At 40.3% G+C, this 21,443-nt stretch overlaps 1 protein-coding gene across 5 annotated transcripts in view; it reads right to left on the reverse strand.

The window, feature by feature from the left end:
- LOC131075087 (sister chromatid cohesion protein PDS5 homolog A) overlaps positions 1 to 21,443 on the reverse strand; it is a 180,509-nt gene that overhangs the window by 16,789 nt on the left and 142,277 nt on the right. For 2 of the 5 annotated variants that reach the window (XM_058011902.2, XM_058011904.2), the window contains exons 27-36: positions 19,634 to 19,685; positions 19,453 to 19,539; positions 19,304 to 19,347; positions 17,439 to 17,504; positions 17,176 to 17,360; positions 16,616 to 16,711; positions 16,060 to 16,155; positions 15,500 to 15,595; positions 14,942 to 15,037; positions 14,385 to 14,480 (exon numbers count right to left, since the gene is read on the reverse strand). In XM_058011902.2, coding sequence (XP_057867885.1) covers positions 14,385 to 14,480; positions 14,942 to 15,037; positions 15,500 to 15,595; positions 16,060 to 16,155; positions 16,616 to 16,711; positions 17,176 to 17,360; positions 17,439 to 17,504; positions 19,304 to 19,347; positions 19,453 to 19,539; positions 19,634 to 19,685 — 914 coding nt within the window. The remainder of the gene's footprint in view (positions 1 to 14,384; positions 14,481 to 14,941; positions 15,038 to 15,499; positions 15,596 to 16,059; positions 16,156 to 16,615; positions 16,712 to 17,175; positions 17,361 to 17,438; positions 17,505 to 19,303; positions 19,348 to 19,452; positions 19,540 to 19,633; positions 19,686 to 21,443) is intronic. The other 3 variants (XM_058011903.2, XM_058011906.2, XM_058011907.2) reach the window with 3 other exon arrangements.

Consider the following 21,443-nt stretch of genomic DNA (forward strand, 5'->3'; position numbering starts at 1 on the left):
CAGCAAGTTGCATGTGTCTGAGTGTATGCAACCACCACATTTCTACACCCTTGTAAACCTATATAACCCAAACTAGTCAGTAGTGTACAAAAACAGTTTCAGTATCAAAATCCCCTAATCTTTATAGTCAGCATTTTAGTATACTCGCTGATGTATGGCTCTTTTGGGTTTCTATCAAAATCTAAGCTAAGACTTGTATGGCCAAGACATTCATGTCCTTAATAACAGTCTACCAAAATTATTTGATCTTCTTTCCTTTATTTTTTCTTTCTGTCAACAATTACAGTCAGCTTCTCCCTCGTGTCATTCATATCTATCTCATCCTTCTTATCATCCGTTTAGCTTACATTGAAAAGAGAAATTTTCGAGTGTTCTAGGGGGAGACATCCACCCAAAAACCCGTGTCCCCTCTAGGGGGACGTTTACGAGACTTATGGACTTGGGGGAAAAGTTCCCCCACAGCACCACCACCTCTTCTGGGGACACCATCGGGTTGCTTGCTATATGGCACATGCCATTAATACTCATTGCAACCTTTAACTTCGTGAAAACTAGTTGGCCTTTTGCTTGCTATATGGCACATGCCATTAAATACTGATTGCAACCTTTAACTTCGTGAAAACTAGTTGGCCTTCCATGGGGCACTCTATAATGTCCCCGTATGGTCAAACTTAGGAAATTGGGACAATTATCTATCAAGGATCAATTGCAAGAGATTTATTTCCTTAATAATCTCAAATAGTGCTTAAGATAATAACAATAGAAGTTGATACTTTACAAATGATGCTTAATATGAAATACAATTGATATTACTTATATTCTGATATTAGAAAATAGATGAAATCCAATATTGCTGCTATCTCTGATATGGCTCTAAAACATATGCAAGATGATTTGGTCTACTTAATATAAAACATATACTAGAAAAATCATCTTATTAATAAGACCTCACGTTTTTACTTGATACCCTTGATGCTTATTGTCTTTGTATGGAAAGAACATGCAAACTATTTACTTAAATTCTTATTTGTTATGTATAATTTACTATTAACTATTTCCTAACTATCTTGAGCTGCTCAAGTTCTGCCCCTCCTTGACCTCATATGTAATTTTTTGTTGTTACATTATTAGGGCAAAATTGGGGATATCACACACTCACAGAGATGTTATATTGCAGATTTTGCCTTGAAGATTTCAACTCACCTCTATTTTGCACCCCCCCCCCCCCCTCCCGCTCTATCGCTGACTCATCACCGTCCCCAAATTTAGGCCCTTGGTTCCCTGGTCCCTGAAACCCGTCCCCCCGGTAGGAAACTTCATGAAACATTGAAGTTTTCTGTCCTATTTCTCTTCTTGACTCATCTTGTAGCATTCTCTGTGGATGCTCAATGTCATCAATTAACCTTCCCTTTTTTTATTCTCAATCATCATGCTTTGATTCATATATTTTCTATGAGCCAATATCCTCACCATTGTCATCAATCGAAAATATATTGATCATGGCATGTGACTAAAATCAATGCTCAAATCATTGAAAGACAACATACACTAATTGTTGAATGGATTCATTTCAATATAAACTTTAAAGGAAGGTTTTCCATGCTGTTTACAAGAATGTTCATCAATGGTAGCATATTGTGTATACCAGGGAATTCTATCGTATTGATACATGTATTTAATCCTGTTAGAAAAAGTGCATTGATTTACCCATGTATACGAAAATTGCTTCACAATTACCCTCTCACTATCTAGCTCTTTTTAAGGCCCAATCAGTTTATTCAACATCAACAACAGAACATTCACAAAGATGTTATATTGCAGATTTTGCCTTGAAGATTTCAATTCACCTCTATTTTGCACCCCCCGCCACTCTGTCGCCATCCCATCACCGTCCCCAAATTTAGGCCCTTGGTTCCCTAGTCCCTGAAATCCGTCCCCCCATCAGGAAACTTCATGAAACATTGAAGTTTTCTGTCCTATTTCTCTTCTATGACTCATCTTGTAGCATTCTCTGTGGATGCTCAATGTCATCAATTAACCTTCCCTTTTCCTATTCTCAATCATAATGCTTCGATTCATATATTTTCTATCCCTTTAATGTCATTCATCCCATGAGCCAACGTCCTCACCTTTGTCATCAATTGAACATATATTGATCATGACATGTGACTAAAATCAATGCTCAAATCATTGAAAGACAACATACACTAATTGTTGAATGGATTCATTTCAATATAAACCCTCAAGGTTTTCTGTGCTGTTTACAAGAATGTTCATCAATGGTAGCATATTGTGTATACCAGGGAATTCTATCATATTGATACATGTATTTAATCCTGTTAGAAAAAGTGCATTGGTTTACCCATGCATACGAAAATCGCTTCACAATAATCCTCTCACTATCTAACTCTTTAAGGCCCAATCAGTTTATTCAACATCAACAACAGAAACAACACTAAAGCAAGCATAAGATCAAATCAGACATATCAAGTCAAATTAGCCCCATCATAGCTATGCTACAAGTAAAAACCAGCTCATGTAACTCAATGCATAAATAGAATAACGATTAAAAAAAAAAAAATTGAATTAGTGTCCACGAACATTGAACAGAATTAAAACCTACTAGAATCTCAATACTGAGGTGGTGCCCTAAACACATTCTCAAAATATGCAAAATAAATGGCAAGAAATAAACAATTGTTGTAGGGTATTAAGTAAATATCGTTATATCATATAAGGAATTGTTTGCTTGGATGTATAAATTTTTCATGTTGCTTTCAACAATCTATAGATTCTATATCATAGAAACTATACAGAAGCATGACAACCAAAAACACAAAGATTTCTTACAATTGAGATAAGAACCTTCATGCTAAGTCACACAGTTTCCTGTATTTTATCATAGAAATTTCAAAATTGAGCAAACAAAAAGAAAAACTTATAAAATTCGTTCAAAAATCATTTATAGATTCATCTATCAGTTTGGACAGAAGACTATAGAGTTTGCAATGAATCAAGGCTGTGGCATCAACAGCTTTTTATAGAAAAACATAAAGAAAAATAAATAAAACTGCAGTTGGTATTGCACAATACTGCCCTAGGAGGGCCAGCACTGTCACAACAGAAAACCCAAAGCTTTCTTACAATTGAGAATAGAACGTTCACACCAAGTCAGTGAGTTTGCCATGTTTTATTATAGAAATTCAAAATCGACCAAACTATAAAATATACTTCAAATTTGTTTAAAGTCACTCATAGATTCATCCATACAGTTGCAATGGGAAAATATAAGGTTTGCAATGGATCAAAGCTGTGGCATAGAACATAAAGAAAAATAAATGAAACTGCAGTCAGTCATATGCTGACACTGCAAGGCCAGTGTCGGCACCTGCAGGTTGTCGGGTAAATTAGTATTTGTAAAGTTGTTGTTGAGGGGTCGGCGGTCAGCCAACAGTTGCCGACGGTTGGCACCCGCAGCCAGTCGACACCCTTATATATGTCTGTGTACTTATCCTCGGGATATGTGATGTTAGACTGGAAAATGCTATTCTGGAGATACATTGTAACTTTGTGATCAACGAATATATCTGTGAGTTCTCTATATATTGTGCATATGTGTACTGTTATGTTTTATTTGCATTCTATCATATTCTGAACATGTACCCTACGGGGCAAACATTTGGCACCATTGCCTGAACGAATCTGGAGAATGAGTTAACCGAGGGGACGATAGACGTATGACATGGCGAGAACCCTATAATGGGCCAACCAATAAGCGAACCAAGCACCACTGATGAAGAACTACTCGAACGGGAAAGAGCACTGACAGAGGACTGTGCAAATATCCTAAAGGCATCCATTGGGGCTTGCGTCCGTAGGGAGGCAGAACGCATAGAAGTTCCCGAGAGTGTGATCTGGGATACACTCGGAGTAAGTCCAGTAGTGGATCGTCTTATGTGCCACTTGCCAAAGCTTTTAGCACAACACTTTATTGCTCTCCACAACCTGTGAGAAGAAGAAAATTGGGAGGATCGCCGCCAGCAGATCTTACACCGATTCGATGAAAGGACCCGACGAGAAGAGGAGGAGCATGACAAGAACCGTCGACGGCAACAAATCCCCAATCTGTACGAAGGAAGTAATTGATGCCAGTAACTTTGAACAACGATAGGAAGCGTGTGTCAAAGGGACAAGAGGACGAGCACAAAGCTATCCAAAGGGCATTAAGGTTGGAAGAGCAAGCCGAGCGAAGATGACGGCTACGGAGAATTGCAGAGGAACTCACTGAAGGAGACAGTGGAAGGCTTACCCGAAGGGAACCAAGAAAGTGCCGAAGGATACAAAATGGACCAGAATGTCGAAGGGGATCCCAATGAGAGATGGGCTGAAGATGACCAAGTATCTAAGTTGATTGGAAAAACCTGACACTATTTGGGGCACCTGACCCTCACATTAGAAGAAATTAGGGACGGTGGAGGAGTGGAACCAGAAACACCGTATAGAAGGAAGTCAAGAGGATCAGAGACCGGAAGGACACGGAGTGAGGAGCACACCAAAGACATATGCATAGAGGATACGGGTGTAGCTGAGAGTGTCGGAAGGACACCAGGGCACCATAGTCAAAACGTTCTGTTTGGATCCAGTGCACCGAACTTGGGAGCAATTCCAACCAGACCAAGTAAATAGAGCGGGTCACAAGGAGCAATTCCACCCGAACCAAGTACACAAAGCGAATCTCAGGGAACCACCACAATGTCGAAGAATCAAAAGTTGTCGAAGTTCATGAGGGATAGAACAGAGAACCCCATGCGGCATGCAGGACGTGTGAAACAATCTGGTCGGCCAATGGGCAGACCAACCAGGATGAGTGGGTGGTACAATTTTCCGCAACACTACGAGGAGTGGCAATAGACTGGTTCTCGAAAGTAGATAAAACCAAGGTCAGCACGTGACCTGACCTGAAGAAAGTATTCCAAGCAGAGTTCAAACTACTTCGTGATGATAATGAAATTGTAACAAAGATCTACAATACGAAGCAAAGCAAGCATGAGAGTGTGAGAACATACAACCGGCGGCTCAAGGAGTTGCTTGGGAAAATGGAGAATCAATCGGCGAACAGACTGAAGAGACGATGGTTTGTGGAGGGATTGAAATCTTCCTTGAGAAAGAAGATGAAAGTTGTTCCCCCAACATCATATGAGGATGCTTACAATAGAGCAATGGATATAGAAAGCGAAGACAAGATGTCACGGAAAAAGAAGAACCAATCGGATGATGATTCTTCTTCAGCAGGAAGCAGTAGCGATGAGGAAGCAAGCAAGAAGGTGCAAGCATTACAGAAGAACATGCATCGAATGATGTAAGAATTTAAGGCCATGAAGGGGAGTAGCAACAAAAGTGAAGGGGAATTATGGTGTGCGGACTGTAAGGAAGAAGGTCACACTAAAGGCACGTGTCCTAAAAAGACCTTTTGTGACATTTGTCAAGTATTGGGACACTCCACCAAGGAGTGCACATACAACATGAAGACTAGAGGTGCACAAGTACTCCTCACACAGGAGCAGCCATCAACAGTCGCGGCAACGGCCACCCCACAGCAGCTGGCCATTACAACTACATCATCCAATGGCTATCGAAACAACCGGAAGGGTGGAAAAAACAATAATAATAGCTATTGGGTACAGTACGATGCCAAAGGCCGACCAATGATCCAATGTCGAGCCTGTAGCTAATGGGGACACTTTGCCAGGGATTGCCCAAAGGGGGAAAGTTCTCAGCCCCTGTGCAGATGGTGTAGTCTAAGCAACCATGAGGATGCAAATTACCCAAAGTAGGGAGTAAACCTATTGACTATCAACTAGACAAACGAGGAAGCAACATTGGCAATCACAAGAGCACAAGCAAAGAAAGCTATGTACCCAGACCCCTGTACGGAAAAGGGACAAACGAGGAAGCAACATTGGCAATCACAAGAGCACAAGCAAAGAAAGCTATGTACCCAAACCCCTGTACGGAAAAGGAGAGAGTACAAGCAGCTAAGGTCGACATTGAGAGGGAAATGGAGGAGCGAAGGGAAACAAATGAAACTACACGTACTTTGCTACGTGGGGAGTCCGAGCAAGATGTCCTAAGACAAGTGTTGTAGATAGAAGTGCCAATCAAGATTAAAGACCTTCTAGGGACTATGCCACAACTAACAGCGGCTATCACGAGCACCATAATTGGTCCTATCCGTACAGCAACACTCCACACAAAGATCCCCATCAGCCCGTCGGCCAACCCAATGTTACTAGCAGTGAAAAGTGGCAGACACCCAGCGGTAGTGGAAATGGGTATATTGGGCACAATCCTCACCGACACCATTGTAGATGGAAGATCAAGAGTGAATGTGCTGCCAAAAGAGACATGGAAGAAATTGGGGAAGCCAAAACTATGGCCATCGACATTCAACCTAGTGGGGGTCGACCAGCACGGCATCAAGCCAATCGGAAATTTAATGGCACAATGGGTAATTATTGGTACACAACCCTTACATTTTAGATTTTGTAGTGGTTCCCTAAAGAAGAAAGGCTATGATGAAATCCTTGGAAGGGGATGGCTCATTACAGCAAAAGTAAACCATAACTGGATGTGAAATAAGCTATCCATGGAGAGTGGAGGGTGGGAAATTGTTATTGACTTGCGTACACAAATGGTGAGTGAGGAGTTGGCATCCTCCTCGGGATCTGAGTCGAAGAAGGAGTCTCCTAGAGTAGATGAAGGCAGATAGCAAATGGAGCTGAACAATGAGGGTGTTCTAGAGTTGGAAGGTTGCTCGGAAGATGGAGTGAGCTCGCTAAACGAGCTCTTCCATTGGCAAATGGAGGATTATGAGCTCTTCCATCCTGAATGCAACATGTTGAAAATAGAAGAAGAATCGGGGGAGAAAGACATGTTTCCACCTAAATATGGGGAATATAAGTGGTGGCTCGAGTTAATGAGACTCCGGCACACCAATTCGACAAGGACAAACCCATACGATACGAGGACCCTACACTTAGGGAGACAAAACTGGGGAACGAAGCAGGCCTGAAGACTATTCTAGTCGATGACGATTGGAATCAAGATTTTTATGGAGTATACAGATGTATTCGCTTGGACCTATAAGGAATTGAAGGGGGTCCTCTCGGAACTATGCGTCCACTAGATTCCACTTGTACCAAGAGCCCAACCTGTGCGGAAAAGACCATACTGTATGAACAAGAATTATGCAACGAGGGTGAATGATGAGATAGAACGGATGCTGGAAGCAAGTATCATATTCAAGGTGGAGACAAGTGAGTGGGTCTCACCTATTGTGATATCATTAAAGCAAGCAAATCAAATTCACATTTGTGTGGATTTTCAATGTCTGAACGACATCACCATCAAGGACCCATTTCCGCTTCGCGGATAGTATCTTCAAGGAACTGGCCGAACATGAAATGTACTCCTTTCTAGACGGGTTTTCAGGGTACAACCAAATTTCTATTGCAGAGGATGATAAGTTGACCACATTTGTGGTCGAGGACGGCATGTATGCTTACAACCAAATGTCGTTCGGCTTATGCAATGCTCTCGCCACCTTCCAAAGGATAGTTCTGCACATCTTCGACAAAATGTCCATGGGGAACTTCAAGGCATTTTTAGACGACTGGTCCATCTACAATGGACAAGATACCCACTTTGTGGCCTTGAAGGAATGCATCGAACGATGTCGGAGACCTCGGCTAGCATTAAATCCAAAGAAATGTCGGTTTATGGTGCCGCATGGAAAACTACTCAGCCATATTGTGTGTAAAGCCGAACTGAAAACAGATCTAGATAAGGTGAGGGTAATCATTGAGATGGAACCCCCAACGGATGTATCAAGTGTCAAGTCCTTTCTGGGACACATAGGGTACTATCAAAAGTTCATCAACTTTTTTGCCTGGATTTTGTACCCCCTCAATAAACTGACACGGAAGCGAGAACCGTACGAATGGGAGACGGCACAAGGAGAAGCCTTCGAGGAACTTAAGACAAGGCAAGTTGTTGCACCTATCTTGGCCTATCCAAATTGGGATAGAGAATTCCACGTACACATGGATGCCTCTAATTATGCTATCGGTGCCACATTGGCACAAGTGGGAAGACATGGGTTCGATCACCCTATCTACTTTGCCAGTCGACTGTTGTCAAAAGTAGAAAAGAATTATAGCACCACAGAGAGTGAAGCTCGGGGGATGGTCTATGTGGTGCAGAAATTTCGGCACTATCTACTAGCAACTCCATTTACATTTTATGTTGACCACCAGGCGTTAATGTACTTGGTGCATAAACCCATCATTCAATGGAGGATCAGTAGGTGGCTACTTCTACTGTAGGAGTTTACCTTTACAATTATTGTACACCTGGGAAAGAGCCATGTAATTGCCGATCAACTATCACAGATCAAATCCGAAGAGCCACCCGAAGGAGTGAACGATTACTTTCTCGATGCTCATCTATTTCAAATAGCTACACTATCATCACAGTACACCAACATCGAGGAGTATCTATCGACTTCACAATTCCCAATGAACATGCTGCCAAGAGAGAGAAGGCAGTTGGTCCTCAGATGTCGGACATTTCAATTGATTAACGGGTTGCTCTATAAGATGGGACCCAATCAAGTATTGAGGAGATGTGTAATGGAAGAAGAGATAACGCACACGAAGGACCCGCTGACGGCCACATGGGACCGAACACCATAGCTCGAAAAGTGTTGCTCGCGGGGTTATGGTGGCCTACACTATACAATGATGCTCGTGAATGGGTCGTCGAATGCGACACCTGCCAGAGGGCAAGCAAACCACTTAAGAGGGACTTTATGCCCCTGAACCCCTCCCATGCGCAGGAATTGTTTGAGCAATGGGGATTGGATTTTATAGGGCCATTAAAGGTGAGTCGTGCGCGAAGGTGTCGGCATATCGTGGTGACGACAAAATATCTAAGTGAGTCAAAGCACGAGCGCTACCGGAAAATTCAGCTTTGAGTATGGCAAGGTTTATATATGAGAAGATCATCACCCGGTATGGCATCCCCATCCAATTGACAAATGATAGAGGGCATTTTGTGAATCATGTGGTTAAACGCCTGACAACCGAGTTCAAAAATTTTCACTCCTTGTCGAGCCCTTACTATCCAAGAGAGAACGTGCAAGCGGAAGCTACGAATAAGATACTGGTTTCGATCATATATAAGTCTTGTGGCATTGAACAAGAGGATTGGGAGGAAAAGCTTTCGTTCGTACTATGGGCTTACTGAACCACGTATAAGGTAACAACAAGCCAAACACCTTTCCAACTGATGTATGGTCAGGAGGAAATTGTACCCGTCGAGTTCATGGTACCTAGTTTCCGTATAGCTAGTAAGAACCAGCTTGGCGATATGGAAAGCTTGTGGGAAAGGTTGTGTGCGTTGGGCAAGCTAGATGAGCAGAGAATGATGGCTCAATGTGCCACGGAAGTAGCCTAGCAATGTCAAAAAGCGTGGCACGATAAACACATTCAACGTATGCAATTCAGCCCAAGCCAATGGGTATTAAAGTACAATGGCCGGAAAACCGAGTAAGTTCAAAGTCCGATGGTTGGGTCCTTACAAAATTCGAGAAGGGGAAAATCGAGCAATCAGGTTATCAACTTTGGATGACCAGCCAATCAGAGAACCAGTGAATAGGTCGAAATTAAAGATATATCACCAAAGGCGGCAACTGGACAACCCAGTTCCTCTGGAGGTGGGGCCGGGCCGGACGACTTAAAGAGGTAATTTGTTTTTAAAAACAAAATAAAATAAAATAAAATAATAGAAACAAAAAAAAAGAAAGAGAAAACAATTGTACGATTTTATGTCGTCGGCAATAAATCCGTATGACCAAGCAAGAAAAGTCATCGGCAAGGAAGGTCGTACGACCATACACCAACCATACAACATAATTAGAGAGGGAGTCAAACCGTACGACAAATAGATAAGGAGAAAATTCCTAATCACAGAAGGCAATATAAGGTCCATACAAAGGTAGTGGCAAATCTCACAAGAGGCAAATCCGTACGCCAACAGGAACTCAAGAATTCATACGAAAAGGAGAAGATATTAAATATAAAAATCGCACAAGGGGCAGGAGAAAAACGTACAAGGCAACAAAGGAAATCGCAAAGGGAGCAGGTTGTATGAGTTAGGTCATACAAGAAGGGAAATCACACATCCGTACAAGCCAAGGAAATCCGTACGGTAACGGGAGTAGTGGAGAAAACATCATTCATCGTATGGCCGACGGAGGCAATAGCAAGTGGGCATCATACGATCGTACGACAAGACCAATAGAGGTCGTGGGAATAAAACCAACAATCGCCATCATCGTACGACTGAATCTAAGCATCAACCTACAATCAAAAGGAAATCTATACGATGGCAGGGCAATTGCGTTGGAAAAAAATCGTACAGCAGTTAAGGAAATTCGCATGAGAAACATAGACAAAATAAACAATTGAAGTCATGCAAGTTTACCGCCGAAGGAAAAAAAATTATAAGTATCAAGTTTGCATGCATAAAGAGGATTAATATAGTCCAGGAGAGCAAAACAAGACTGGCGAAAATGGTTGCAACAATTACAGATATCAAGGAACCAACTGCTGAAACAAGGAAACATGGCAGAATCAAGCACTGCAGCCGGGATGGACAAAGGAAAGATTGGGCGAACATTCCCATTGAGGGTAAGAATTGCAGGCAGGACAGATACAGGAAAACCTGCAAAGGCTAGGAAGGGGAAGAAAATACAGGCTAAGGTGACAGTCAACACCATTGCATTTGAGGGATTGAGCGGCACCCTATGTAGAACATGGTGGCTGGAGACAATAGACAACCACTCGATCAAGGAATCTCTTCGACGTGCAGGGGTACATTGGGAGATTCAAATGCCAATATTTCCCATTCGAGATTTCAAGCAACCCCTCAGAACCATGATCGCCACGTATGATCGGAGTGCTCAAGAGTCTGTCTTTGATTACCAATAGTGCACAGTTATAGTCTCATTTTCCTCTACTGCATTCATTAGGGTGTTCAACATTCTTGAACAAGGCCAGAAGATTGATTAATTAGCCACGAAGATGGCTGCGAAGCAGAAGCAGAAACTCCTACGTTTGGTTTGTCGAGGTAATTTGACACCAGAGGAGTGGGAGACAGTGAACGCACCCAGGGAGCGCGGGCTGAAGAAATCATTCATTGTGCCAAGAGAGTGGCAGTGTTTGTTGGACGTGATGAAGAGCCCACTAATAGGGGCCAGCTGAGCTTCAAATATTGTGGTGTCGATGCTCGCTTTGATGAATGGCTTACGCAACAGCACAGTGTATGATTGGGCGTCCGTGCTATCAAACCAGATTCATGACCTTATGACATTGTGGTATAAAGCCTCTTACATGTCGTATCATGCCATTGGACTTTGCTTGGATGTTGTACGAACGCAGGTGCCTCCAGACCAGTATGAGTTGCAGCCACAGAGTCGTGTGGACCCTTCTCGACCGCCCATATTCTGCTAGACACTTTTTCAGGTGGTGGTGATGTTCAGTCCAGCAAGAAGCGTAGGTGTCAAGTGGTTGCATCCGAGAATGAGCCAAAGACAATGGAGGAGGACGAAAGCAATGGAGAAGAGGAGTCAGGGGATACTTCTTCGAGGGTTAGCGGAGAAAGTGATACGTTCCGTATGATGAGCCGAGGGGAGGTGATTAGTGGTACCCCAGGAGACGTGATGGACGGTGCAGAGGGAGCCGAGGGTATTGTAGGAGTCACACCATCTGGTGGTGTCACACCCTCAAGTGGCACTGTAGGCGTTGCACCATCTGGCAGTGTCGCACCCTTGAGTGGTACTAGTACTGTAGGCGTTGCACCACCTAGTGGTGTCAGGCCCTCGAGTGGACTTGTAGCACACATTGTCTTTGCTCCAGCCTTGCTACGGGTCGAAGGTGGATTGACTCCACTTACTACTTCAGAGATGACTATTGGAGCCATACCTGTGCCAGGGTTTGGGCAGTTGCGGACACCACCCACTCCGACACCTTCTAGTGTGGAGCCTCTGACACCTTCGAGTATAGCGCTAGTAGTTGAGGTAGCACCAACAGTTGAGGTCGTAGCACCTGCAGTGGGGCAGCCAGTAGACACTCTCAAGATGCCCAAGGAGAAGTCAATTAAGTAGGAGACCCCAAAGGCAACCACGGATGCGTGGTTGGACTGCTATCAACTAACTCCCATGGCACCCATTGGACCTCCGCCTCCTTCACAACAACAACCACGGGTGTTGCCACAGCAAGAGATTGTGGATTTGGACGAAGAGAGTTCCCACCAGAGGGAGTCGGAGATGGACCCTTTGCATGACATGGTTGTGCTAGGAGGGGAATCCAATCTACATGATATGATTGTGCTGGGAGGGGAGTCCAGGGCTCTTGGGCCCAATCAGCAAGTGGTGTCCGAGACTCACGGTGCCTTGGGTGCAGTCGAGCAGTTTTTGGTGGATATGGAGGTCGGTGCACGAAGGATGGTGGCCTCGGTCTAGGAACTGGCTCGAGATGACACATCAAGCAGTAGAGTGTCTGCTCGCGTTTTCTATAGGGGGATGTGCTAAGGAGTTTGTGAGATGTTTTGACTCCAAGGGATGGCTTGCTACGAAGACGCCTACCATGTTGGAGGAATGGAGGTGTCGGGAGCCAGTTGGGGAGAGTGGGATACACTCCTTGCTCAGGAGGGTTGAGCAGGCATTACGGGATGGATATTATGAGCTTCGACGAGCCCAACATTCAACAGCAGGGGCTGAGGCCAGGTGGGCGACAACTATTACAGCTAGGGAGGAGTTAGCCACTCAGCTCCAAGTGGTAGAGGAGGAGCTAGTCCAGCAGAGGGCTCCGATGATCACCTTGGAGGAGCAGTTGGACCACGAGAAGGCTGAGCAGGCAGCAGTGGAAACAAGCCTTACTTCAATCTTGGAGGAGATGGATAATAAGCATAAGAAGGTTATGGAGTCAGAATTCATGGTGAAGACTGCCAAAGAGAGGCAGCTGTTAGCCGAAAGGGATCTCCAGACAAACTCAACCAAGTCCACTAGTTGAGGGAGCAGTTGGCTGCATATACCACACCTGCCCCTTCTTCATCAAGGACGCTCTCTCGGCCCCCAGCTCCTTGATTTATTTTGTATAGTTGTATTCCCCATTTTGTTGTGTCTCATCCGAAGACGACTTTCTTTTCTGGGGGGGGATGATGTCGGGTAAATTAGTATTTGTTAAGTCGTTCTTGAGGGGTCAATGGTTAGCCGACGATTGCCAACGGTTGGCACCTGCAGCCGATCGACACCCTTATATATGTTTGTGTACTTATCCTCGAGATATGTGATGTTGGACTGGAAAATGCTATTTTGGAGATACATTGTAACTTTGTGATCAATGAATATATCTGTGAGTTCTCTATGTATTGTGCATATGTGTACTGTTATGTTTTATTTGCATTCTTTCATATTCTGAACATGTACCCTACGGGGCAAACACAAGTGCCAACCAAAATGCCTTTTTGTCTAGAAAATACTTTTCTTAATAAAACCTTGAACCTGATCAACCTATTTTATCAACATAGTGGAGTGAACTTTCTAAACACTTCTCGGACATCTTGGAAATAGCATATGTAACAGAACCATGTCAAATCCAAATTTATAGCAATTCAATGAAGTTTTTAGTTCAATAACCAGCAGATCAATAGCTGTGAATAAAGGTTCTTTGACCAAAAGAAATGTCACAGACCTGACCGTGCATGATACCACCCTATTGCAAATAATACTTTTTCATTGTTCAATTTTACCATTTCATTTGCTAATCTAACTCACCCTAGTCAAATAAAGCCTCTTGTCTGCATCAGGAAACCACACAAAACATCGTCTTCAATTAAGTCCCTGATGTAACAGACCTTCACACCACAGTCAAAGCCAAATGCCCTCTCCTTAATCTCCAAAATTTGATAAATTCAATGTACATAGGGAAGGACACTGAGAGCAGCATTACCTGGAGGCCAAACAATATTTCTAATAACAAAGGCCCCTGAATCATCCATATATTGTGTACTAACAATACCTTTTGTTTACACTAAACCTATTATAGGAAGTACAATATAAAGAGTAAGATGCTTTCTAGGAAGTATATGATGTTTCTTGAACGAGACGGGGAAAAAATAAGTACCTAATTAGAAGTGAAAAACTTAACCACTCAAACTGGTTCAGAAAAACCATTACATTCCCATATAATCCTCATTGGAAAAATTAAAATTTGACAGCCTACCAAATGTCAAGCATATTGACCTTATCAAAGAAGATATACCTGACTTTCTTTTTCCCCTTTTGCCACCAGATAGTTGACTTTTCTCATCCATAGACAAAAAGGGATCTCCAACCTTTACTCTAGATGTATCAAGCTCTGCATCAGGAAACCACACAAAACATCATCTTCAATTAAGTCCCTCATATAACAGACCTACACCACACCCAAAGCCAAATGCCCTCTCCTTAATCTCCAAATTTTATAAATTCTATGTTCATAGGGAAGGATACTGAGAGCAGCATTACTTGGAGGCCAAACAATATTTCTAATAACAAAGGCCCCTGAATCATCCATATATTGTGTACTAACAATACCTTTTGTTTACACTAAACCTATTATAGGAAGTACAATATAAAGAGTAAGATGCTTTCTAGGAAGTATATGATGTTTCTTGAACGAGACGGGGAAAAAATAAGTACCTAATTAGAAGTGAAAAACTTAACCACTCAAACTGGTTCAGAAAAACCATTACATTCCCATATAATCCTCATTGGAAAAATTAAAATTTGACAACCTACCAAATGTCAAGCATATTGACCTTATCAAAGAAGATATACCTGACTTTCTTTTTCCCCTTTTGCCACCAGATAGTTGACTTTTCTCATCCATAGACAAAAAGGGATCTCCAACCTTTACTCTAGATGTATCAAGCTCTGCATCAGGAAACCACACAAAACATCATCTTCAATTAAGTCCCTCATATAACAGACCTACACCACACCCAAAGCCAAATGCCCTCTCCTTAATCTCCAAATTTTATAAATTCTATGTTCATAGGGAAGGATACTGAGAGCAGCATTACTTGGAGGCCAAACAATATTTCTAATAACAAAGGCCCCTGAATCATCCATATATTGTGTACTAACAATACCTTTTGTTTACACTAAACCTATTTTAGGAAGTACAATATAAAGAGCAAGATGCTTTCTAGGAAGTATATGATGTTTCTTGAACGAGACAGGGAAAACATAAGTACCTAATTAGGACTGAAAAACTTAACCACTCAAACTGGTTCAGAAAAACCATTACATTCCCATATAATCCCCATTGGAAAAATTAAAATTTGACAACCTACCAAATGTCAAACATATTGAACTTATCAAAGAAGATAATACCTGACTTTCTTTTTCCCCTTTTGCCAACAGAAGGTTGACTTTTTTCATCCATAGACAAAAACGGATCTCCAACCTTTACTCTAGTTGTATCAAGCTCTGCATCAGGAAACCACACAAAACATCATCTTCCATTAAGTCCCTGATATAACAGACCTCCACACCACAGCCAAAGCCAAATGCCCTCTCCTTAATCTCCAGAATTTTATAAATTAAATGTTCATAGGGAAGGACACTGAGAACAGCATTATTTGGAGGCCAAGTAATATTTTTAATAACAAAGGCCCCTGAATCATCCATATATTGTGTACTAACAATACCTTTTTGTTTACCCTAAACCTATTCAGGAAGTACAATAAAAAGAGTAAGATGTTTTCTAGGAAGCATATGATGTTTCTTGAACGACACAAGGAAAACATAAGTACCTAATTAGGACTGAAAAACTTACCCACTCAAACTGGTTCAGAAAAAACATTGCATTCCCATATAATCCTCATTGGAAAAAATAAAATTTGACAACCTACAAAATATCAAACATATTGGCCTTATCAAAGAAGATATACCTGACTTTCTTTTTCTCCTTTTGCCACCAGATGGTTGACTTTTTTCATCCATAGACAAAAAGGGATTTCCAACCTTTACTCTAGACGTATCAAGCTCTGCATCAGGAAACCACACAAAATATCATCTTCAATTAAATCCCTGATATAACAGACCTCCACACCACACCCAAAGCCAAATGCCCTCTCCTATCTCCAAAATTTAATAAATTCAATGCTCATAGGGAAGGACACTGAGAGCAGCATTACTTGGAGGCCAAGTAATATGTCTAATAACAAAGGCCCCTGAATCATATATATTGTGTACTAACAATACCTTTTGTTTACCCTAAACCTATTATAGGAAGTACAATAAAAAGAGTAAGATGCTTTCTAGGAAGTATATGATGTTTCTTGAATGAGACAGGGAAAACACAAATACCTAATTTGGACTGAAAAACTTAACCACTCAAACTGGTCCAGAAAAAACATTACATTCCCATATAATCCTCATTGGAAAAATTAAAATTTGACAACCTACCAAATGTCAAACATATAGGCCTTATCAAAGAAGATATACCTGACTTTCTTTTTCCCCTTTTGCCACCAGAAGGTTGAGTTTTTTCATCCATAGACAAAAAGGGATTTCCAACCTTTACTCTAGACGTATCAAGCTCTGCATCAGGAAGCCACACAAAACATCATCTTCAATTAAGTCCCTGATATAACAGACCTCCACACCACACCCAAAGCCAAATGCCCTCTCCTTAATCTCCAAAATTTTATAAATTCAATCTTCATAGAGAAGGACACTGAGAACAGCATTACTTGGAGGCCAAGTAATATTTCTAATAACAAAGGCTCCTAAATCATCCATACAATGTGTACTAACAATACCTTTTGTTTACTCTAAACCTATTATAGAAAGTACCATAAAAAGACTAAGATGGTTTCTAGGAAGTATATGATGTTTCTTGAACGAGACAGGGAAAACATAAGTAGCCAATTAGAAGTGAAAAACTTAACCACTCAAACTGGTTCAGAAAAACCATTACATTCCCATATAATCCTCATTGGAAAAATTAAAATTTGACAACCTACCAAATGTCAAACATATTGGCCTTATCAAAGAAGATATACCTGACTTTCTTTTTCCCCTTTTGCCACCAGAAGGTTGACTTTTTTCATCCATAGACAAAAAGGGATCTCCAACCTTTACTCTAGATGTATCAAGCTCCATGCTTTTAGGAGATACACCATTGTCGTTAGACTTATAATGAGATTTGAATGTACCTTTCTTTGTAGATTTAGAAACAGAACCTCTGCTACAACACAAAAAAGAAAACCATAAGGCAAACAGTAAATGTATGTCAAATCCATAACCACATGTGCGCATCTACTACCTTTTATTAGAAGATACTGCCTTTTTTCCTTCTAAAGCGCCCATTTGCGTTCTTTCTTTCACTGGCCTGCTCTCGTCCGAAAGCAAGATAAATTGGTAAAAAAGCAAGACTTATATTATACTTCGAAAATTAAAAAAGGCTACACATTGCGAAATTTCCATTTTCCTATTTATTTTTATTTTAAAGACACTAGAATCAAATCACAGTACTCAGATTCTCAGATAAACTTTAGAAGCTATATGCAATGAAATACTATTGCAACAAAGCTTGTAATAAAACATCACAGTAAATGCTTCTGGCCATGCACTTCACAAATGAATTTCCTCCATTTAGCAAGAGCGAAGGGACTAACAACCACAAACAAGACTGAAGCTTCAATTTCAAAAATGACTGAAATTCGTCAGTGAGCAATCATCTATAAGAAGTTATTAAAAGATCTAGCATTAACACAGCATGTCTTCATTTGTTCAAAGCCTGGTACTCTTATGTCATGACCCCAAGGTTTTCTGTCCTTTCCTTTTAGTATAATACATAAAATCAAAAAGAGATGCTGAAAATATTTATTTTCCTTTCTACAGTCAACTTTCCATGCCTTCGGCTTTGATAATTTTAAAATCTAGTTGTACCTTATGATATACAAACAAATGCACATCATAACACAAAGATTAGACCAAAAGTACAATTTAGTTAAAGAAACTGATGATCCTATGCACAAGGACAATAGGAACCACCAGATTTGCACTTTTTGATAAGAATGTCCCAATTCAAGTCCTTGTGTGATATGACCATAAACCACATAAGGCATTTATCCTGCCTGGAACTGCTTCAAAGACTTGAGTGACACTCAGTAGAGAAAACATCACATGCCCGAAATAATGCAATTATTACCCATCTGCCAGGAAATGCTTAGAGGTTAAAATTAATAAAGAAGCATATCAGTTAACAATGAAATAAACCCGCAAAATAAAGTTATTACTTAAACATAGAAGAAAATGGTACTTGAAAATAAAGGGACTTGCCACAGTCTAAATGAAAACAACATGAAATTTTTGAAACTGAGATCAGAATTTGCCATCTTTCTGGCATTTCATAAATTCCTTGTTCTCACTTCACCTAGCATGAAAAGCATTCATATTGATTGACCGGAAAATCAATCCTTCACATGTGAGTACAAAAATCTAAAAACATCTGAAAGTTATTTTACAGCAGGCACAAGATGTCTGATTTTGGTAGACTTTATATGAAATGTAACAGAAAATGATTTTGGAAGGAAAATAAATCAGATGAATGCTACATCAACAACTGTGGTAAAACTGCTCACAGCTGCTAGGAACAGAAAGATATGTACTCGCAAAACAGTACATGATGGTTGGGGATGATTGTACTTCTAGAAAATGAATTATTTACCAAATATGTTTCTACTTCATGTATAATGTAGCATGAACCAGTCTGTAAAAAGGCAGACCAACTGCCATCATAACTGCCCAGATTCAAGTCCTGCTAAGCATGCGACCTGTGTTAATTTGGAGATCATATTTCAAATTAATATGTTTGAAGCTTATTGACACACCCATGACAATTTTCACATATCAGATACCTCTCGCATGTGGATTTAAGACCAACAGCAGTTAAAAATTCATGGACAAGGGCTTTGATTAACATTCCTTATTATCAGTCAAAGAAGTTCAAACCACTGCTATGAGTTCAACAACGAAGACCAGAAACTCTAAATGAAAAGGAATGCTTGAAGTGGTTTTTAAAAGTGATAAAATAGCTACAATCAAACGAGGCAAATAGGGAAATGTTTCTGACTTAACTACATAATCAGTATAAAAATAGAATCATTAAAATTAACGCATACTTACATGGCTTCAACATTTTTTGAACTTTTTGGAGATACCAATGCCGGCTGCAACATAACAATATTATTATGTCAATAAAATATAGGAATCATTATTTCAGCAATTTAGAAGATTGTAATTCCTAGATTATATCAAATTCCTACAATACTCACCCTTTCAAGCGACAAATCATTATCAGTCAGCTCCCACCGCTCCTTTTGAAGTCTAAGTACCTCGACATCTCCATCATCATATAAAACCTTATAAAAAAAAAAAGATAAATAAAACAATGAAAAGAACAGAAAAAGTTATTCAAACACTCAATGACAAGTAGGTCCACAAGATGTGGCTTACTGTATGCTTCTTTTGTATTGAGTCATATGATTGCACAATTCCCTCATAAAACCTACAGAAGAGTACAGCATATCAGTATGAAAAACACAGTAGAACTCAAACTAACCATATAACTTCAGTTTCTTAGCATTTCATATCTATGTGCTTGCTTTTTTCGTTTCATGAAATAAATAAAAAATATGTACTCAAAGTTTATTAAAACAAATCTAATATAAACATTCAATGCTACTATAATTGTGTACAAATAGATTATTTAAGTGCTGCCATTCTGATTCAGAGTGCAGATACACAAAATAATTATGTATATCACTGTATTGCAAAGATGTATCCAATTCCAGATTTGTAATATCACATTCTCAATGCTCTTTATAATCATATTGTTTTAAATTGTCACATTATCATATTTGTGGTTTATTAGTATCATAACAAGGCAACATTATTAACTCATATTCCATGCAAGAACGGTGACCCACATCACAAATGAGTTCCCCACTCCTTTCTAAGATCGTGACATTTTATTTGACATGAGGGAACTTATAGGAGACACACAGCTTAGCATGTTAAAGTCCTTAGGATTATAATTGTATAACCATTTCTCATGAATATCATGCCCATCCATAATTATTACTCAACGATAACTTTAAACTAAACACAGTCAAGCCACATATATCCATGTTATTCAGATACCTTTGAGAGAAGGAAAAAATGCAAAAGCTGGTTACACCATGTAGATGGTCTCATGTTGTTATGTTAATAAAAAAAAATTGATATTTCTAAAAATGGGCTTTCGCAAGGGGCCAAACCCTCAAACACTAAAACAGCCAACCAGCAAGAGAAACGCATCCCACAAGGACTGGAACAAACAAAGGAAGCAAAAGACCATCAGGGTCAGAAACAAAGGAAGCATACAGCACAAGAGTTAATACATGTTATGCTGTCATGTCCCCTTTTTCCATAAGATTCTGGACTGACCCGAAGCCCATTTTTCATTTCCTGTGAGTTGAAGGAAAGTAACTTAAGGAAGTGTATGTGTTTACATTGGGCCTCCTGATTATAGGACCATAGGTGTTATGCAATAAGCTGATCATTTCAATAATGATGTTGGGCAAGGATAGTGTGCTCACGTATTTTGGGGTGAAAGGAAAATAATCTTAAAATTGCAAATTTAATCAAGACAGTGTTCGAAAGAAGAGGTGCTTATTTATCCATTGATTTCACTTGAATAGATTGGACATCATATCTGTCTATCATTAGAAATTGGACGACAGAAACCCCCTGATTTCCATCGCTGGTTAGAGGAAGCAAACCCTTGAAACAGTCACGAAAGGCTCATAGAAGGATTGTATTTGGCCTTCACTGATTTGTTGTTCAGGTGGCTCTCTTAGCGCCTAGGAATTGTAATTATGTTTGCTACAAATTTGCCATATTTCTGATAATATTATTGCTGTGGTCCCTCTTGAAAGTTTTGGCAAACTGAATTATCTGTAAGTCTAATTCACACTGTAATGGGTAGATTAACAATTATTGTGAATGCTATGTCATTTGTTAATCTTGCAAGGGTTTATCATTTGTTTCTGCATATGCTGTTAGTATATTATCTGTTGCAGTAGATCTGATTTGAAATAAGATTTAAATATTGGTTTCCTGTGGGGTTAAATCAGTTAGAAATATACAATAACCCTGATCAGGGATATTACATATGCTAACTTAGTTTTCTTATTTTAATCGACAGATAAGGTAGTATAAGTTATTAAATGCTTGTCAACAATTAAAGCAACAGTTAAGTCTTGACCAACAATCATTGGCCTTG

This window comes from Cryptomeria japonica, chromosome 3 (assembly GCF_030272615.1).
Source record: "Cryptomeria japonica chromosome 3, Sugi_1.0, whole genome shotgun sequence".
NCBI classification, from domain to species: Eukaryota; Viridiplantae; Streptophyta; class Pinopsida; order Cupressales; family Cupressaceae; genus Cryptomeria; species Cryptomeria japonica.